Source organism: Glandiceps talaboti, chromosome 4, assembly GCF_964340395.1.
Source record: "Glandiceps talaboti chromosome 4, keGlaTala1.1, whole genome shotgun sequence".
Taxonomy (NCBI): domain Eukaryota; kingdom Metazoa; phylum Hemichordata; class Enteropneusta; family Spengelidae; genus Glandiceps; species Glandiceps talaboti.
Genome location: NC_135552.1, coordinates 5,226,796 through 5,247,358, shown reverse-complemented (window position 1 = coordinate 5,247,358; position 20,563 = coordinate 5,226,796). Strand labels below are relative to the sequence as shown.

Genomic DNA, 20,563 nt, shown 5'->3' with positions numbered 1-20,563 from the left:
CATCATATCAAGTTATAATGGGTTGATTAGTTGGTTGGTTGGCTGGCTGGTTGGTTGGTAGGTAGGTAGGTAGGTGGTTGGTAGGTAGGTAGGTAGTTAATAGTTAGTTTGGTGGCTAGGGTGCTGGTTGGCAGGTAGGTAAGTAGGCTGGTTGGTAGGCTGGTACGTATGTTTGTTTATTGTATGATTATTTGATGTGGAATGAAAACACATTAGTTTTATACATGCCAGTATAGATATCCTAAAATATACTGATATAACTTCATTTTCCTTGTCATTTAGTGTAGGAAATTGTGTTTTATTAAAAGTTTGTACTGTAATAGGATTTCAACAATCATGTAGTCATATATAATTGTGACACATTGATATTTAGTTGTTTGACAATACATTGTTTGTTTTTGACCATTCTGATAGTTTTTCTAAAACCCCTTAGTACTATCAATTCCCATTCATTGCATAAAGTGTTCAGTCATAAACATTTTTTTTTTCAAAATTTCAAAAATAATTTTGTATCATTAATATCTTTTGATATAATTTTTGTTGGATAGCACATATGACATAAATGCCAACATTTCTTTGTATATGTCTACAATACAGGAAGTGTTGGACATAGAATATTTCATCCCGTGTTATTCCAAAGAGCTGTGGATATATTAAAGCTATGGCCTGACTCAGGTAAGTTGGTTTGTTTATTTTATGCATGCCAAAATAGAAAAAAAGAAAATATTTGTGGCTGTCATCGCCAGACTAGAATCAAATTTAGGCTTGGTAGGTAGAAATTTATAAAGGGGAACACCCTTCCAGAAAATACAACCCTTAACACCAAAGTAAAGCAGTTTCTGAATAGTTTACATCATCCATATCAAGTGTAAAAGTATACTCCACTTTCAGTGCCATAAAAAACAACAACACGTCTTTTTTTTTCACAAAAATTTCCATTACCAAATTTAATACATGTTATGAGGTCTTATGGTGATCACTTTGTGGGTGAGAGTGGGGATGGACTGGCCAGGGAGGGTTGGCGTGTGAGGGTTGGCCAGGGAGGGTGGGGTGTGAGGGTGTGCATGTGACACAAAATACATGTATGTGTCTTTACCTAAAAATTTTTATCAAAAAGACCAGATGTGATGATAATATTACATGATATTTCTGTCAGGTGAATTTCCTCTGGTCAAATAAAATTCTTGTGACGTTTCCTGCAATCAAAATTTTGTAAGAAAATTTGTTGTGCCAAATGTTTGTTATTTTTACCGTATGTAAGCTATCATAGACCTAAATACACAATTCTTTTTTTTCTTTGTTTTTGACTTACACCAAATATTTATTTTCTTCATGCTACTCAGTTGGTGTTGGTAAGCGTAAAAGCAAAAATGACCCAAAACCTTCAAGGCAGGGAGGAAAGGGACGAAAGAAACCAAGGAAGGGAAGTGATGAAGATTATGTAGAAGATAATGATGGAGGGTTTGGAGGAGATAGTGGTGATGATGAAGATGATGATGATGGGCCTTTAGTTCTGAGACCACAAGAAATCATTCGTATCAAACATAGGTTACTGGATTTGATAAAGGTATTGTATGGCAGCATTATAACATGATTAATATTTGATTGGTCAGTGCAGTGTGCCCTCTAGTGGCAGCCAAATTTTGTTGTTGTGAGTCAGAATGATAAAAACTGGGATTTCTTGTGAGTCACCACATAGTATAGTAAGAGTTATGGGAACACCAAATTTTGGTGCGTCACTAGAAACTGTGGTCAGTGGTGCGTCAAATTGGATCAGACGGCACACTGGTTAGTGCCCTCCTGTGGTAGACAGAATACTGATGGTGAATCATGAACAGTGATTATATTAATATACGATAATTATCCATCCACTGATGGGTTCCTCATGAATAATCTATATCAGTCAGATTGCTGCAATGTCATCCAGTGACAACTTAGCAATTGCCCTCCTGTGGTAGACAGATTACCAGTCTTGAATAATTTATTCTAATTTTATTGTTTTTCCATTTATTATTTGTGTATGAATGATTAATATGATCTACAGTTGCCTCATGGGATTTAGCAGACATACATATGTATTAGTTGAACAATGGATATTCATGGATTCATAGTGCTATACAACCTTCAGATAAATAGTCAAAATACCATTTATTTCCTGGAGTGGCATGCCCCATTAAATGTACTTGTAAAACTTCACAGACCTGTTCACCATTTTACACATACTGAAACCGGACAACCACCAATTATTGACTCTGCCAGTTGCATGCCAGACAATTGTCTCTTGCAGAATGTCTCTCATCAGAACATTCAATTTATGAGAACACTTAGACAACAATTTTTATCCTCATAAGTGACTTTTATGTGAATAAACTTTCTTACATGTCCTGAACTTCTGAAATCAAAATCTTTCCCCGTACATTTGTCATTTTTATCTCCAAAGATAATTCATATGTGCTGGTAATCCAAATTATTACATTAAGCTTTTGTTCCAAACACAAACGTGAAAATTGTTAACCAAAATTTGTGACTATGATTTAGTTTCTTTTAACTGAAAGATCACTAAAACCATGATTTTTAGAGCATAGACACTCATACTCCAGTACACCAGATGTCTCCCAACATAGACATATAAAAGTACCAGGACATCCTGTTAGCATTGACAAAGTGAACATCCTTGAAACAGAAACCAAGCATTTTGAACGTGAAGTGAAGGAAGTTATTTACATTGGGAGTACAAACTATCATTGAACAGAGGCTGGTACAAACTTCCAAGCACCTATATGACCTCTGTCCATAAGGTCACATGTTCTGAATAATGGGTCAATCTGTTGACTAACACTGGAGTGTGTGGTCAAAAATTTCACGTAACATTCAAGTAACAATTTTCAAGTTTGTGTTTGAAAGAAAAGTTTGGTGTAATGCATGTGTAATTTTGATTTTTTTTCCTTTAGGAGCTGATTCGTTTTCTGAAAAGCTTCTCACTAAAGGAGTCTGATCAAGAAAAAGAGCATATGATACAGGTGTTGGTAGAATTGACAAAAATAGATGTGGAATTAATGGAACCAGTCTTTGACAGTGACAGGTTAGTGTGAATGTTTATAACAAGTGTTGCAAAGATATAAATATCACTCATATAAATCAGCTGTTGACTTTTACACAAACAATAATGTCTGGACATTGACCAACACTGAGGGCGCACTCGAGGGTTGACTTTCAATGGTTGCTGCTGCTAATGCCATACCTTGAGGGCGCCCTTAGTGTTGGAGTTTGATGGCTCATGCTATTGCTTCACTAATACCAAAACTTCACCAATCTAGCCAATTGTCTCAAAGGCAATAATTCCATAACATTTCTGAACACGCCATCTATAATTGATGATCTATGATAGATATCCTACAGACAAACAATCAGACAAACATGAGTGAAAACAAACTATTCAACTGCCGTTGACTGAAGTCCATTTGTTGTAAATTGTGATGGATCTGTATAATATAATCACTTCACCTGCATGGTCTTAAAGATCAATGTGACAAATATCAACCCTGGCCTTTTTTTACAGTTAGTACAGTACATGTACACTCATTGTCATACAAATGTCACTTAATGGTAATACATGTGTATCTCTCATTGACAAGGTAAAGGTATTCACACTGAAAGTCATTTGGTGTCAACTTTTATCAACCAGAATTATCTATTCACATACAAACTGTTTTGTCCATATTGTAGTGACCTGAGAAATATCAACTGCATCAGTCAACTAGCCCATATAGCTTTATGTACCTGTGTCAATCGACTCCATGGTGAAGTTCAAGATGGCTTACATCAGGTTTGTTACATACTTTTATTTCTGATAGCTTTCTCCAGTTTTCTGTGTTTGTTTGTTTAGTTATTTATTTGCTTGTTTGTTTGTTTGTTTGTTTGTTTATTTGTAAGTTTGTGATGTCTATTTGATATTGTTTGTTCAAATAATGTCAATGATATATTCTGCATTAAAGGGGAACACCACTCAAGGAAAATAGGGGTATTTTCAGAAACTTTGGGTTCTGGAGGGTGATTTCATGTTTTTACGTGACATTATTATTTTGCACAATTACCAAGAAACTGCAAATTGAAACACTATTTCACATTCATTGTTCTCATAGTGGCACACATTTGCCTCATGTGATTTAGTAGACAAACATATATATTAGCTGAACAATGAATATTCATAAGTGCTATACTACCCTCAGATAAATAGTCAAATAGTCAAAATATCTTTATTTCCTAGAGTGGTGTTCCCCTTTAATGTACATCTAAAGCTTCATTGACTGTTTCACCATTTTACACATAATATTGAAACCTGACAAGTGCCAATTATTTTGACTGTCAGTTGCATACCAGACAAGTGTCTCTTGTAGAATGTCTCTCATCAGAAAACCCAACCTTGTGAGAACACTTTAACTGCATGATAAAGACCTATCTAAATTTGCTATACGGTGCACTATACGCTATAGGCCAGTTATCAGAAAAACAAAAGATTAACTTGTTTGGCCACTAGGAGTGCTGTTCAAAAGCTACACGATGATATTGGATGAATACTGAGACAGGCCTTCTTTAAAAAATTATCACTTTCAAGTATTTTACACTTTAGGTCCATGATATGCTCAGTTTTTCCCAATAGCTCTACTTCATTTGCAATGATGTAATCTTTGGAACTAGGGGAGATATTTAAGACAGATGTTGTTGACCGAGGCTTCACATGATTGGCATCCATAACCAAAATTTAACACTCATATTCCAATCATTGTAAATCCGCTGGCCTCTTTAGCGCATTGTCCAAATGTACCCTGGTCCCACTAAGACTTTGTTGCATAAGGAAAACATTATGCACTGGTGTGTGAGAATGTATCTTTCCTAATCTGTGACACTTTCATGATGTGATGCGTCTTTCAAAAATGGCTTCAAAGTGGGTCGCCGGAACGTGATGTATTCTCTTGATTTGAAAGCTGCACTAGTTGCAACTGGAACTCTCTTTTGAAACTCTTTTTTTTTTTTGTATAAATAATGACTTAATTTAATCATAATATTTTACACCCTGAACAGTATTGAGTCACCTGTGGGGCGAAGATCTTTGTATAGCAGTAGTATTCAACTCAGTTATTTAGTCTGTACCCCAGTGAATCATGGTTTCAACTTATTACTATACTACTTATAGATAAAACGCCTCTAATTGACAAAATTGGTATTTAACAATTTTCAGTGAATATCTATTGTTGGTTGTCTGATCGAAAATGATACCTGCAGTTACTGCTACATTTAGTGCAGGTTTCAACTTCCATAACAATGTTCCACTGCATCAGGATGGGGTGGGATGTAATAGATTTTGTACTATCACACTAGAGTAAACACCATTCCTAGCTAACAAACTATTTTTCTCAATGTTTTTATATGTGTTCTTCACTTTGTCAGGTGTTTGTTCGGTTACAACCCAGTATCATGATGTTGATGGGTGAGAATGGTGCAGTAGCTGCCACTACTATACCCAGACACATACAAACTATCAAAGACAATGCTGTAGCATTTGTAATGTAAGAATTATTTACTATACCCAGACATATACAAACTATCAACGACCATGCTGTAAATTGTAAGACTTATTTACTCTACCTTGGAATCATTGCGATTTGTAAACATTTATTGACCAAGGATGTAGATAAGGGCCAGTAGCAGGCCAAAACAACAGGCTACTCTGCAGTGTTTTGCTGGTTACTTGTTCATGAATCTGTTTTACAATGCCATGTCTGCATACATGTATGTGCAGACAGTCTTTTCCAGGTTCCCAGGCCATGTCTGCATGTATATGCAGACAAGTTTCCTTATTTGCATTTAAAGGTGATTCAAAATGCTCAGATTCACTATCGCTAATTTGCTAGACGACATGTTTGTGAAATGCATTCTGGTTTTAAAACTTTTCAAAAGCATCTGCAAACACCTCAAAATGACCTTTTTTCAGTCACTTCCCTTCGGATTTACTTCGAGAGTTTTCGGGTATTTCCGGTCCCACCTAGACCACGGGATTTTATGACGTCATAAGGGGTACACGTTAGCACCAAGACTATGACGAGCGTAGTCACTAGGTGAACAAAACTCAACAGCATTGTGAAAAAATACATTGCTAGTGGTTGTAACAGACATCAGTAAACAAAAACTACACTCTACATGTCTTATTAACCAACATTTACCGATATTTACTCACACTTTCTGACTAATTGGCAGTGTCTGTGGGTATAAATGCTAATATTATCTCCCCATATTATGGCAAAATAAATCAAAACGGCTAGACTACAGTGTAGATATACATAAACACTTGTAATGTCGCTCGCGTGTTTCAATTTATTTATCTGATTTTTTAAATTATTTTCCGAGGAGAAGCATTACAATATCTTCGACAGGCATGGCGTCGACAGCATATTATAGCCCACTATACTCGACTATACTCACTGATGTCGCCTTTTGAACGGCGCATTTAGCAACAAAGTAAACATATTTATCTAGAATAAATATACTAGCTATTAGATTGCCATATTATCAGCAATAAAATTGTAAAGAATTGAGGAAATTTCGTGAGTTTAGTGTTGTCATTTACATGACTTTAGCAACTCGTCTGGAAGAAAACTTGTATGGTTTCCCTTGTTGCGATATCACTTAATTTAATGCAACAAGCCTATTTAATATTCATTAGAAGAATTCTGTAACGAATCATGGTATTCGAAGTATACAGTTTAGGAAACCAACAAATCAAATATCGCGATGTGTTCATGATATTAAATATGATTGGACAATATTGACGTCGGCAATCAAGGTCGTGACCCCAGCACATGGTTATGAAAGAAAGCCTGCAACTAGATACTTGGCTAGCCACGTCCGGTCCAGTTTCTCAGGGTTTGTTTTGAAGTTAGAGACGTTATTTCTGTACGACTTGAAGAATTTTACAATATATCTGATTGATAAATATGGATTACATCAACACGTGGATAAATTTAACCAGACACGAATGTGCGCTGTGCTCTCTCGATTCCATACACTGCTTCAGCTTTGATCGGCGGAACTATCCTAGTATAAGCTTACTGCCGCGGCCGTGGTGACTGCACAAAACTTGACAACACTACCCCTCTACCTATATATAATAATCACCTGTATACCGTGATAAAAACAAGCAATAATTCGAGTCCCCAACAAGTTTATGAGACCTACTTCTGTTCTGTCCGATCCGAATGCGAGTTTCTTAGGTTTTATATGGGTTTCAGACTCGGACTAGAGTATTACGCCCTAGACAATAATAGATGTAAACTTGTGTTCACAAGCCAAACATGTGACAATACAAGACCACAACGAAAACTGTGAAAAATTTACAGGTCAGTCTCATTTAATATATGGACAACAAAATTAGGTCGGTCACAGTTCCATTTACATGATGCAATGACTCGGAGCGTACTTCCATATGCTCGGAGCAAATCGAATCAATTAGTGTATTATGGGACCAACAAATATATTGTGGCACTTGTCCTGATACGCCTTCTTGAAGTTTCCCATTGGTATTCTAATAGCTAGTATATTTATTCGAGATGAAATATGTTTACTTTGTTGTTAAATGCACTGTTCAAAAGGCGACGCGAGTACGATTGGGCTAAAATATGCCGTCCTTGGCCCGGGGATGCCGTCAAACGTCACGACGGTATCGTAATGCTTCTTGTCGGCAAATAATAAAAAATCAGATTAGTAAAAGTCAATGAATGTGAAACACGCGACATTACAAGTGTTTATATATATCTAGTCTAGCCGTTTTGATTTATTTTGCCATAATATGGGGAGATCATATTTTAGCATTTATACCCACAGACACTGCCAATTAGTGAGAAAGTGTGAGTAAATATCGGTAAATGTTGGTTAATAAGACATGTAGAGTGTAGTTTTTGTTTACTGATGTCTATTACAACCACCAGCAATGTATTTTTTCACAATGCTGTTGAGTTTTATTCACCTGTTGACTACGCTCGTCATAGGCTACGTGCTAAGCATGTCTCCTTATGACGTGGGACCGGAAATGACGTGGGACCGGAAATACCCGAAAACTCTCGAATTAAATCCGAAGGGAAGTGACTGAAAAAAGGTCATTTCAAGGTGTTTGCAGACACTTTTGAAAGTTTTAAAACCAGAATGCATTTCACAACATGTAGTCTAGCAAATTAGCGATAGTGAATGTGAGCATTTTGAATCACCTTTAAGCTAAATTTTTACCTCTTCACCTCATATCTGGGTAAATTAATATTCATTTGTCAATATATACTATGTATGTAATTGGTGGATAAAGAAAAAAATAGGATTGGTTGTATGTTTTATTATTTCTTTCAAGTTAAAGTTGATAATTGTAGAGTAGATAAGATTCTACTCTGTAGTGAAAAAGTCCTTGGCCTAGGGAGTCTTTTACATGAAAAGTCCTTGGCCTAGGGAGTCTTTTGCATGGAAAGTCAAGGGTTAATTTCAACAGTATATTTCCATCATTAAGCTCTTGTTCCTAGATACAACTAACTGCCTACTTCTCAAATTTTACCGGCTACTATTAAAACTAGCTACATCCCTGTTCACTCTTTCATTATGCAAAAATTGTATGAAAACAGTCTAAATACATGGAACTAAATTTGACCAAGTGTCCAAGTTAATCTCTCTCAAGCTGAGCTGAAACAACCTAGTGGAAATAAAAGAGAAACTCATCTCAAGTTAGTAGGTTTAACACAGCTTGGGACAGGTAAAGGGGGTTGATTTATGTTATATTATGTCAATTATATTTCAGCCACATGATAGAAAGCAAAGGAGAAGTTGCTTGGAGACCAGCACATATATTACTGCAGAAAGTCAGCTGGAAAGTACCAGACAAGGCTGAGTATAGGAAAAAAGTATCAACTGCTATCTCTGCCATCTTAGAGAAATTTCCTGTATCTGGATATGCCAGGTTTATAGAGTGGCTGGTGAAGTTTTCTAAGCAGATCAAGGTAAGAGTTCATTAAGTTCCTCTACATCAGTGTCTGTCAAGGTCCTAGAGCTTTAGTCAGTAACATAAAGATGGAAATCAAATTAATCAATACACTAGCCTGTTGACATTTGTTTTTCTGGCTGTTGAACAAAAAAATAAATGAAACTCCTGAAAATACAATAATATGCAATATATTAAGGGCCTTAATATAGTGTTAAATTTATGCAGTTGAGATCCTAGAAGAGTTCCTGGTAGATGTTATGTTACATGTTTGCTTCATTTCAAATACTTAATGTAATGCAGAAGTATTTGAGTTGAGAATATCAGTGCATATTTGAAAACAGTACCGTAAATGTATTTCTTTGGCACATAAAAACATTTTTGGGAATAACAATTCAGGATCGGTCCGGTGGACTTTAAATTTGGGGAAAGGAGAAATACTTGTAAATAACTGTAGGCCCTCAGTACAACTATGATTGACACTTTCCACAACAGATGAATATAGGAATATGAGAACTCATAAAGTATGTTGTCTGGTCTTGTTTCTGTGGAAAAATCTTTTACACATATTCAGCTAAAATAAATCCAACAGCGAAAACATAAGACTACAGTATACATGTACAGTATCACAGAGGATTGTCATTTGGCTTCATTTTTGGTTTCAGACTGGACATCGTATGTGTTCATTAGAAATAACTGAAGCATTACTTCAAATGCCAACAAGACAACCTGATGGTTAGTAAAAATCCTTTCATTTTTCAGATATTTAACTAAAACATCCCTTAGCTAAGGGAAATGGGAATATTGATTGTGAAAAGTTCTATTTAAGAGGGGAGAGAATATACATTGTTGAATGCAATCGCTGCAGCGGTGGATAAAAACTTAAAACTTTTGAACAGTGCCCTCTTGTGGTCATTTTGTGATCTGGTCATGTAAGGCCTTTTACACAAAATCTACTCTGGAAATACAAGTTTTGAGTATTCACATTCAATATCCATGAATTGTATCTAAGTGTTTCTTTATCATTACATATATTTACTGATTGATGGAAGAAATTTTGATCACTGTAAGAGCTTTGTTTTTTTTAATTTGATTGTTCTTTTGGAAAAAGGAATTATCAGCTAAAAACTATTGAACTCTAGATATGATTATACTATAGCAGTGTTTTTTGTTTTGTTTTGTTCTTTAATTTTTCCTCAATAATAATGTGTGGGATCTTTTACCACAATTTTGGTGGGAACCCTGATAAAATAAAATAAAATGAGATCCAGTTATGACCTCCAACATCTTACATCGTAGGGATGGCATGAATTTCTGAGCCAGCTGATAAGCAATGTACATGTATAATACATAAATTGCACCTCACAGAGAACTCGGTTGGTAATTAACAACACTTCTTTGTAAATCACTTGCAGTGTTTGCTTTTGATATGGTCCCTTTTTGTCACTCACGTCACTAATACAATAGTAAGGCTCTGATAAGATATTCTGACATAATGTCAACTTCCCTTACAGAGAACACATCACCAGAAGTGACTGTTTGTCTGTCGCATCAGTTTTTACTCCAAAATATCATAATATCAAGATGTTCTGATAGATCAGCTGTGTAAGTTGGCAGTTGTTTCTTCTGTACATAGTTACATGTATCTGTGTGTATACAACATCTACTAGATAGTTACTGTATGTGTGTATACAACATCTACTAGATAGTTACTGTATGTGTGTGTATACAACATCTACTACATGTAGATAGTTACTGTAGGTGTGTGTACAACATCTACTAGATAGTTACTGTATGTGTGTATACAACATCTACTAGATAGTTACTGTAGGTGTGTGTACAACATCTACTAGATAGTTACTGTATGTGTGTATACAACATCTACTAGATAGTTACTGTATGTGTGTATACAACATCTACTAGATAGTTACTGTATGTGTGTGTGTATTCAACATGTACTAGATAGTTACTGTATGTGTATACAACATCTACTAGATAGTTACTGTATGTGTGTATACAACATCTACTAGATAGTTACTGTATGTGTGTATACAACATCTACTAGATAGTTACTGTATGTGTGTGTGTATTCAACATGTACTAGATAGTTACTGTATGTGTATACAACATCTACTAGATAGTTACTGTATGTGTGTATACAACATCTACTAGATAGTTACTGTATGTGTGTATACAACATCTACTAGATAGTTACTGTATGTGTGTATTTAACATCTACTAGATAGTTACTGTATGTGTGTGTACAACATCTACTAGATAGTTACTGTATGTGTATGTATACAACATCTACTAGATAGTTACTGTATGTGTGTATACAACATCTACTAGATAGTTACTGTATGTGTGTATACAACATCTACTAGATAGTTACTGTATGTGTGTGTACAACATCTACTAGATAGTTACTGTATGTGTGTGTGTATTCAACATGTACTAGATAGTTACTGTATGTGTGTATACAACATCTACTAGATAGTTACTGTATGTGTGTATTCAACATCTACTAGATAGTTACTGTATGTGTGTGTATTCAACATCTACTAGATAGTTACTTTATGTGTATACAACATCTACTAGATAGTTACTGTATGTGTGTATACAACATCTACTAGATAGTTACTGTATGTGTGTGTGTATTCAACATGTACTAGATAGTTACTGTATGTGTGTATACAACATCTACTAGATAGTTACTGTATGTGTGTATTCAACATCTACTAGATAGTTACTGTATGTGTGTGTACAACATCTACTAGATAGTTACTGTATGTGTATGTATACAACATCTACTAGATAGTTACTGTATGTGTGTATACAACATCTACTAGATAGTTACTGTATCATGTATGTGTGTGTATACAACATCTACTAGATAGTTACTGTATGTGTATGTATACAACATCTACTAGATAGTTACTGTATGTGTGTATACAACATCTACTAGATAGTTACTGTATGTGTGTATTCAACATCTACTAGATAGTTACTGTATGTGTGTATTCAACATCTACTAGATAGTTACTGTATGTGTGTGTACAACATCTACTAGATAGTTACTGTATGTGTGTATTCAACATCTACTAGATAGTTACTGTATGTGTGTGTACAACATCTACTAGATAGTTACTGTATGTGTATGTATACAACATCTACTAGATAGTTACTGTATGTGTGTATACAACATCTACTAGATAGTTACTGTATGTGTGTGTATACAACATCTACTAGATAGTTACTGTATGTGTATGTATACAACATCTACTAGATAGTTACTGTATGTGTGTGTATACAACATCTACTAGATAGTTACTGTATGTGTGTATTCAACATCTACTAGATAGTTACTGTATGTGTGTATTCAACATCTACTAGATAGTTACTGTATGTGTGTGTATACAACATCTACTAGATAGTTACTGTGTGTGTATACAACATCTACTAGATAGTTACTGTATGTGTATACAACATCTACTAGATAGTTACTGTATGTGTGTATACAACATCTACTACATGTAGATAGTTACTGTATGTGTGTGTATACAACATCTACTAGATAGTTACTGTATGTGTGTGTATACAACATCTACTAGATAGTTACTGTATGTGTATGTATACAACATCTACTAGATAGTTACTGTATGTGTGTGTACAACATCTACTAAAGTGTTCTAAGTCTAATTTTTTAAAGGGGTGAAATTGTAGCATTTGTGTAATCGACTGAAACTAATAACTGAGTTATTGTAACATTAATTATGAGCAAGAATAGATTTTCTTGGAGTCTGGGTTCACACTGTGAACTGAAAATTTCAATGCATAGTCAAAAAAACTGTTGTGGAAGTGAATTCCAAATTTTCACTGACACCTTGTCAGCAGTGTTAGGGCTGTACTATATAGGGTCATTACCAACAAAATTCAAGATATGTACCTTTTGTTACTTTACTGCATGAACATTTGTATATCACAAGAGTAAGCAATACATGGTTATACATGTATGTCTGTGGATTAGAAGTGAATGATTCTTGAAATCTTACTACTTTTTAGTATAAATTATGTATCATCTACACCATTGACATCTCATTGCAGTGTTCGTGCCAAGGCCCTGTCATGTTTAGCACACTGTGCCACATCCACTGATACAGATATGCAACAAGTCTTCAAGGAGCTGTGCTGTTCAGTATCTTGCACCCCTACTGTAACACCTGCATCTGCAATCAGACAAAAGCAAGTCATCAATGTCAATGGTGTAAGTATCAGGGGGGATATGATAGTTACTGTAATTACCACTCTTTCTGTATGTACAGGATTTACGAAGTGTTTGTCTGTGTGTCTTCCAGTATGCCTTGTATCGGAAAACAATTTTTTTTTTTGAAAATGTTTTATTTTGAGTTACCACAATCATGAAGTAAGGGATATAGAAGAACATGTTATTTTGTGTTTCACCAAAAATTAGTGTCTGTGGCTTGTCAAATTGGCACAGATGTCTGGTGTTTTCCAACGTGTTCTTGTGTAAAGAACTCCAAATAAAAACAGAGATAAATAAAAATAATTCAATTTGTATTTTTTTTCACAGGTTCAATTTAATGACCAAGTAACTCCAAATGTAGGAAAAGATAAACAAGTCAATCTTGTGACACCTGATATCCAAGGAATCACACCCGGTAACCAAGGAGTTACCCCTGGCAACCAAGGAACACCTTATTTGTGTGTAAATCTGACACCCGATTCAATGGAGAAAAGCCAAACAGGTGAGTTTAGTTATTTTTTAACCAAAAGTGTCCTTCAGCTTGGTAGATCAAATGATTTATACAGGTTATAACACACATACTGTTCAAAGTTTTTTCAGCATTGAGCTTTTGATCTGTCTTGGTCAACGATCCTCATCAGAATGACAAAAAAACACAGTTACAGCTGACCACTAGGTGGCGGTATGATCAGCTGATTGTAGATGTTAGGTAGTTTAGATGGTATTGTCTCTGTTGCTGAGAAATTATGATTATTATACCAAATCTACAGATGAAATACTTTATCTTACATATCTCCACATTTTTCATTCTTCACCTGATTTTAATGCACAGCTAAACTTTTATAGCCTTAACTTGCATGATATACACTAGCTCTACTTCGTCTTTGGCTTGGTTCTTTACTTCATTCAAACTTTACAATAACTGAAGTTTGTGTACATCCTTATAAACTCTGACAAGGAGTACTTACACATTGCTAATTGACCATGCCTTGTGTGATAAGTTCATTGACCTGTATTTGACCAATCGACATCATTGTGTTGTGTAAATCAATCATTTTGAAAACCATCTTATCCTTTTAAAAAAAGATGACCATTACAGAGAAAATTCCCATTACGAGAGGTTTAGCCCATGTATAGATCATGGGGTGTAAATTGAAGTTGAGCCCACAGGGAAAATATGTCCACATGCGGGTTGGCTGAACGAGTGAATGGAGGACTTCTATGTTTGCAATGCACGCACACACTCAGTCATCCCAGGACACTTGATGGCTTCACACGTTTCTGTGTGGAGTGCATATGTAAATATCTGTGTAAATACATGTAAATTTTCTGTATAACATAATATTACTATATATGACAATTGGAAGTGATTTTACATTCAACTTATTACATCCAATACCTGCATATACCCTGGTAGATATAAGTGTTGTCAATCAGTGACGGTCTTCTTTTCATTTTGTCTTTCAGCAACCAAGGCAATATTGTCAATGCTCAGAAGAAGAGCAAATGATGAAAAAACAGGAGTACGAAAGTCTGCTATTCAGGTAACCACTTTAATACATAACCTTCACTTATGGAAGATAAAAATGAGAAAAAATGCATAATGCACCATACCCATTCAGATATTGGCCTGCTGATGTGTTGATTATTAACTCTTATCCATAATACTGATTCATTCGTAATACCGATAAGTTTGACATGTGTCCATACTGCATGTCACACAACATTACTTTGGTAGCCGAGTTGTATTACAACACATGTTCATATAGCCTTCAGTGATTGGCTTAGATCGTATCATGTTGTAGGGACTATTGACCCTTAGTGATGTCAATTTGCATAAATCGGTCTCTATTCGCGTTCTGGGTCAATATTCATGTAGCATGGAAGTCTTATGAGGGATTTGCTGTGACTGCATAGAAATAGTATATGCCAGACAATATGATGTGTTATAAAACACTTATTGCCTGGCCTTATTTGGGCAGTAGTAGACGTCATATTACCCCTCGGGATGTAGTGACTAATTCCTAGTTGCTACGTAACAGCTCTCATTAATGGACATAGTACCCTCATAGCCAGGCAATAAGAACAGTGCAAGACCATACATTATGTGTATTTTATTCCAGGCAATGGAACACATTATTTGTCTTGACTTAACTAATATCAACAAGGATTACATGCAAACTATCAGGATTAGATGCCAAGATACTGCATTGTCAGTCAGGAAACAGGCTATGTTATCACTGACAGCATTACTACTAGCCAAACCAGAGAGTGACATGTTACAAAGGTAAGTACATGGCATGTTGTTTGTAAGGACGGTGAAATACTGCAGAAAACAGGCTGCATTATACACTGACTGCATCACTACTAGCGAAACAGGGTTACGTGATTTCCAAGCCAATGTAACATAAGCTAAAATGCAGTGTTGTTCGTTAGACAATAGGCTGTTGTAACTGACTGTGTTATTGATAGCTAATTGAGTATCCAATGTGTTACAAAAGTACATAGTTGTGAGGATTGGAACACGACATTGTCAGTTAGAAAACAGCCTATATGTTATCCCTATGATTATTTTTGTCTGTTTAGTGTAGACTGTTACATAGTAAACAAATGGAACACCTGTAAACATTTCTTTCATGTTTTTTGTTTAATGTTAAAAAACTTTTATTAACATTTGAAGCAAAAGAATGGAAAATCTCGCAGACCTGGTAGAATTTACCTACCTACTACCATTCACTTGAACAGAGTGGCAAAATTTTGAAATTAACTGTTCGTGACTTAATTACGGAATCCTCTATTTGTTCAGTTTGTGGTTAGATGGCGTTGTTCCCATGGTAACTGACAGAGAGACAACTTGCCAAGACAAATGTCTGGAGATGATAGAGGAGGTGTTGCTGGGTAACATTGTGTTGTTGGAAAGAACTGCTACACCTCATCATAAAATGGTATGGGACATCATGAATAAGGTAGCCAATGATGAAGGAGAAGAATACAGGTAAATTTAATACAGTTTCATAGATACCACAAAACCTGTCAAAAAAACACATGTAAAGCATGCAAGTCTTACAGATTTTCACACTGTTCTTTTCAAAACTGACTACTACTGCCCATTTCATGTTAGTGTTCGCCGCATGGTGTCTGCTTGGTGGCACATTTAATTTAGTTCTTTTCATTTTAGTTCATTTCATTTAGACAAAATGTAGCAAGAAATTATATTCATTCAATCTTGCTATGTCGTATAGTGTAGCATGTGCAGTTCCTTATTGGTTTCTGCCCAGGTTCACACACAGCCAGTGAACACTAACATGAAATGGACTGAGTAATATTGAATAGTATATTATATTATATTATAATCAGAACCACAGCAGTCTGCCTTACTCTAAGGGTAGCGATTCACTTTGTCCCAATTTCAACTCGCCCCATTTCAACTCGCCCCATTTTCAACTCGCCCCTACAACACTAATATTGTAGTAAACGTTTATAAATCTAAACGATATATGGACTCGAAGTACAGGGACTGAAAAATTTACATTAATTTATGTACGTGGTTAGTGGAATATGAGATATCATAGACCCTCCAGACTGAGTATTACTAGTTTCGATTTTCAAATATGCACAAGTAAATAATAATGTGAAGAGTTGGGGTGAGTTGAAAATGGAGCAAGTTAAGTGGGACGAGTTGAAAATGGGACGAGTTGATAGTCACCTACTATAAGTACATGTAGTGCATTTCAATGCTTAATGATTTACTATTCAGAAAAGCCATCATACTTCAACTTTTGGTAAGTCTCCTTTTGGTTAATTTTATAAATCAGCCTGTACTTCAGTTGATATATCATTTTATTATCACTGCAGGTATTTTCTACAGAAAGGTTGTCAACAGTGGTCTAAGCAAGGCAAGCTGACACCTAGATTAATGAAGTTACTAATCAGTCATGCCAACAGCAGTCATGGACCTGTAAGTAATTGACTTGCAAATAATAATCACAAACCATTGAGAATACATTTTGTTTACCTGTTCTCACGAAGTAAATTGACCAAATATTGTATATGCACGTATATTGTATATGCACCAAAACTGTGGAATCATCTTCCAACAGATCTTATTTCACTATCTTTGGTTGAAATTCCAATTATTCAAGGCAAATCTTAAAATGTTGGTTGATAGAGAAATTCGAATTATTCAAGGCAAATCTTAAAACGTTAAAATTTCGTCAATGTTATTGTTGAAGTGGTTGTATCTCAATTTTCATGAGTTTCTGATGTGTCCTGTATGGTTTCATTTGTTGTTTTTAATCAAACTGTTCTGATTTTATGTTGTGATGCACTTAACAATTTTTTTTTTTCTGTATTTTTTTTTCTGTGAATCATATTTTAAAATTTTGCTATTTGTTATATACAGACCTTTGAGACGTGTTGTGTAATGGTCTGTAAATAATAAATTATTTTATTATTAAATATGTTTAGCAAAAAAACCTCAAAATGTTTCGGGTATCTCGCTAACTTAAAGTGTAGAATTTGCACTTTCATATTGGTTCCTGTATGGTTGTATAAAACAGAGCCAGTGAACACTAACATGAAACAGTATGTAACATAAACTTTAAAAGAGAATGGAGTTTGTGGTAGTCAGTGAATTATTAGTACTTTGTATTTTCATTCATTTATAGGGAGCATGGATTCTGCTGTCGATGATAGCCAGACACTGTCCAAAGATGGACCAGTCATTCATACATACATGTTGGGAAGACTTCCAGGCAGGCAATGCTGACATCACGTCAAGTACACTGGTACACGTCGTTAACGTGATTGGGTATACAGCTAAACATCTAGGCAATGACTTGGTAAACAAATTCATCAGAGATTTCAAGAAGCTGTTGAAGAACTTTATGGCTACACCTGATGTTATTCAAGCTGTGATAGATGCACTCTGTCAGGTAGGATAACTCGCCATGAAATATCTAGATCTGTGTTGAAAATTATGACAATATCATAATGTGAGAAAGATATCCAACAAATATGTTCATTACGTTTTTATTTGAATACAGTAAAAATGTTTTGTCAAAGTCAGTGATGAATTTGAGTTTACAATAACAACACACATTGCTATCACAAATACTAATGGAAACACAAATCATAGTAAAATTATCTTTATGGAAAAAATGAGAAGAATCTCTTTGACTTTAGCCAGTCTGAGTTCCAAGTAGAGGCTATAAACATTATAGATAATATACATGTAGTCCTTATAAGTTATAGTATAAAAGTAGTCAATGACATTTTGAGTGAAAAACTATTTTAAAATATGGGGAGGTAAAATAACCATTATGTAGGTCACACTGGCCACTTACAAATGAAATAAAACCATCTGAAATGCAGAATTCATTTGTTATCAACAGCTGTGTAATACCCAAGATGATGGTAGTACTGTCATTAATACATGGAGTGTAGATTTGATGTCAACATGTGATACCTATCTATCCAGTGTACTATTTACTGAGAACCCAACCAGTAACATTGATGAAACTAAACTTGGCAGTTACTTATTCACATTAGGAGGACTCATACAGGTAAAGGTTGTAAAATGATAATTTACTGTGCCTGACCATGTCAGCCGTCGTGTCTGTTCTAGGTCCTACCCACCTGTCGTCATGTCTGAGTTAGGGTAAACACACTTCAAGTCAAAATAGTATATTAGCGCAGTGTTTAACCATGGAAATATTACTAGCGGGCATCCTTTCTGAAATGTAATGAAAATGTCTATTTTGTCAACTTTGTGAATGAAAAGTCAAACAAATTTTCAAAAGTCATACCCATGACGTTTTATATTGATAAGAAATAAGAATTGATGTATTACATTTGTAAGTGAGCAATGCAGTACACTTTTAGCTAGTCTACCCTTGTAACTGCTAGACCCATGCACAGGTTGCATAGTCACCAAATGCACTATCAAGGGCTTGCCTGAATGGACTATGCACCAGTGGTACTGGTCATCCATGCCACAGTTTTTGTTCGGCAATCTTCTGAGTGCAGATCTGAGGTCTTTTTACAAAACTAACTTTTAGTTACCAGGAGAACATTCAGGATAGAACTGAATGCACATATATATATTCTGAATGTAATGATTTACTCTGCATTGTTGCTGGTTAATTTATCAGTTAATACTGATTAAAGCATTTTTGGAGAAAATCCTTGTCTATTGATGATTTCATTGACTGATTTCATTCTTTCAGCTTGCTCCAGATAAAGTACCAAAACGTATCAAAACCTTGGTTTTATCAATCCTTGCTGGACCAAAGATAGCTGCCTCAAGTAAGTCATTACATGATGAGATGTTAATGATGAGATGAGATTGTTTTGTATTTTGTTATTTCACTCTTTTCTCTTTTAATCCAGAATTATAATTTCACATGATAACATATTTTCTATTTTGTATAAATTTAAAGTATAAAAGTTTTAAATGAATTATGATGATCACCATTACCAATTTTGTCATCATTTTTGTTGTCGTCAACTCATCATCATCACCATCAACATCATCATCCTCACCATCACCATCATTACCACCACCACCACCACCATCCTCACCACTACCACCACCATTATCATGACCACCATGATCATCACCACCATCATCATCATCACCACCACCATAATCATCATCATCACCACCACCACCATCATCATCATCATCACCACCAACATGATCATCACCATTATCGTCATCACCACAATGATCATCATCATGATCATCATCATCTTCTTCTCATAATGACCAGACCATTTTACATCATAATCATTTATCTTTGTTATATGTTTTAATATCTGTTCATTCTTTAGTTCAAAGTTCACAGCAGACCCAGTCATCTCAAGCTACCCAGAGTGGTCAAATCCTTCTAAGTCAGCTGCAAAACTCTAACCTGTCGGACAGAGTACAGGCATTTGCATTGAATACACTTGGAAAAATGTGCTTGGTTGATGAAAGTCTTGCCAAACGTACAATTGCACTGCTAGCCAAGGAACTAGAAGACTCAACATCACCGTCTATACGTAATAATGCAGTCATTATCATGTGTGATCTATGTGTGCGGTGAGTTGATTGACTTAATTGACAGTGTTTCCCCAGAATTTGTTCACAAAACGGCCCGCGAGATCAGTAAAACCTTCTGTAGTCCGAGGGAGAATTTGGATGAGCTGGAGGTTTGATACCATTTTTGCATAAAATGTAGTTGTTTCGCATACCACTTTTGTAAATAAAAGTGATACTCCACCAAACCACTACATTTTAGTAACCT

The 20,563-nt window shown here is 35.2% G+C and overlaps 1 protein-coding gene across 1 annotated transcript in view; it reads left to right on the top strand.

Annotated features, from left to right (window-relative positions):
* LOC144433725 (condensin-2 complex subunit D3-L-like) overlaps positions 1–20,563 on the top strand; it is a 51,208-nt gene that overhangs the window by 6,305 nt on the left and 24,340 nt on the right. Inside the window, exons 4-21 of the mRNA XM_078122080.1 lie at positions 598–675; positions 1,344–1,567; positions 2,952–3,082; positions 3,727–3,826; positions 5,449–5,567; positions 8,831–9,029; positions 9,676–9,745; positions 10,525–10,615; positions 13,115–13,274; positions 13,602–13,776; positions 14,742–14,818; positions 15,398–15,561; positions 16,081–16,269; positions 17,130–17,232; positions 17,942–18,208; positions 18,668–18,838; positions 19,502–19,580; positions 20,109–20,358. Of these exons, the coding sequence (XP_077978206.1) occupies positions 598–675; positions 1,344–1,567; positions 2,952–3,082; positions 3,727–3,826; positions 5,449–5,567; positions 8,831–9,029; positions 9,676–9,745; positions 10,525–10,615; positions 13,115–13,274; positions 13,602–13,776; positions 14,742–14,818; positions 15,398–15,561; positions 16,081–16,269; positions 17,130–17,232; positions 17,942–18,208; positions 18,668–18,838; positions 19,502–19,580; positions 20,109–20,358 (2,647 nt within the window). The remainder of the gene's footprint in view (positions 1–597; positions 676–1,343; positions 1,568–2,951; positions 3,083–3,726; positions 3,827–5,448; positions 5,568–8,830; positions 9,030–9,675; positions 9,746–10,524; positions 10,616–13,114; positions 13,275–13,601; positions 13,777–14,741; positions 14,819–15,397; positions 15,562–16,080; positions 16,270–17,129; positions 17,233–17,941; positions 18,209–18,667; positions 18,839–19,501; positions 19,581–20,108; positions 20,359–20,563) is intronic.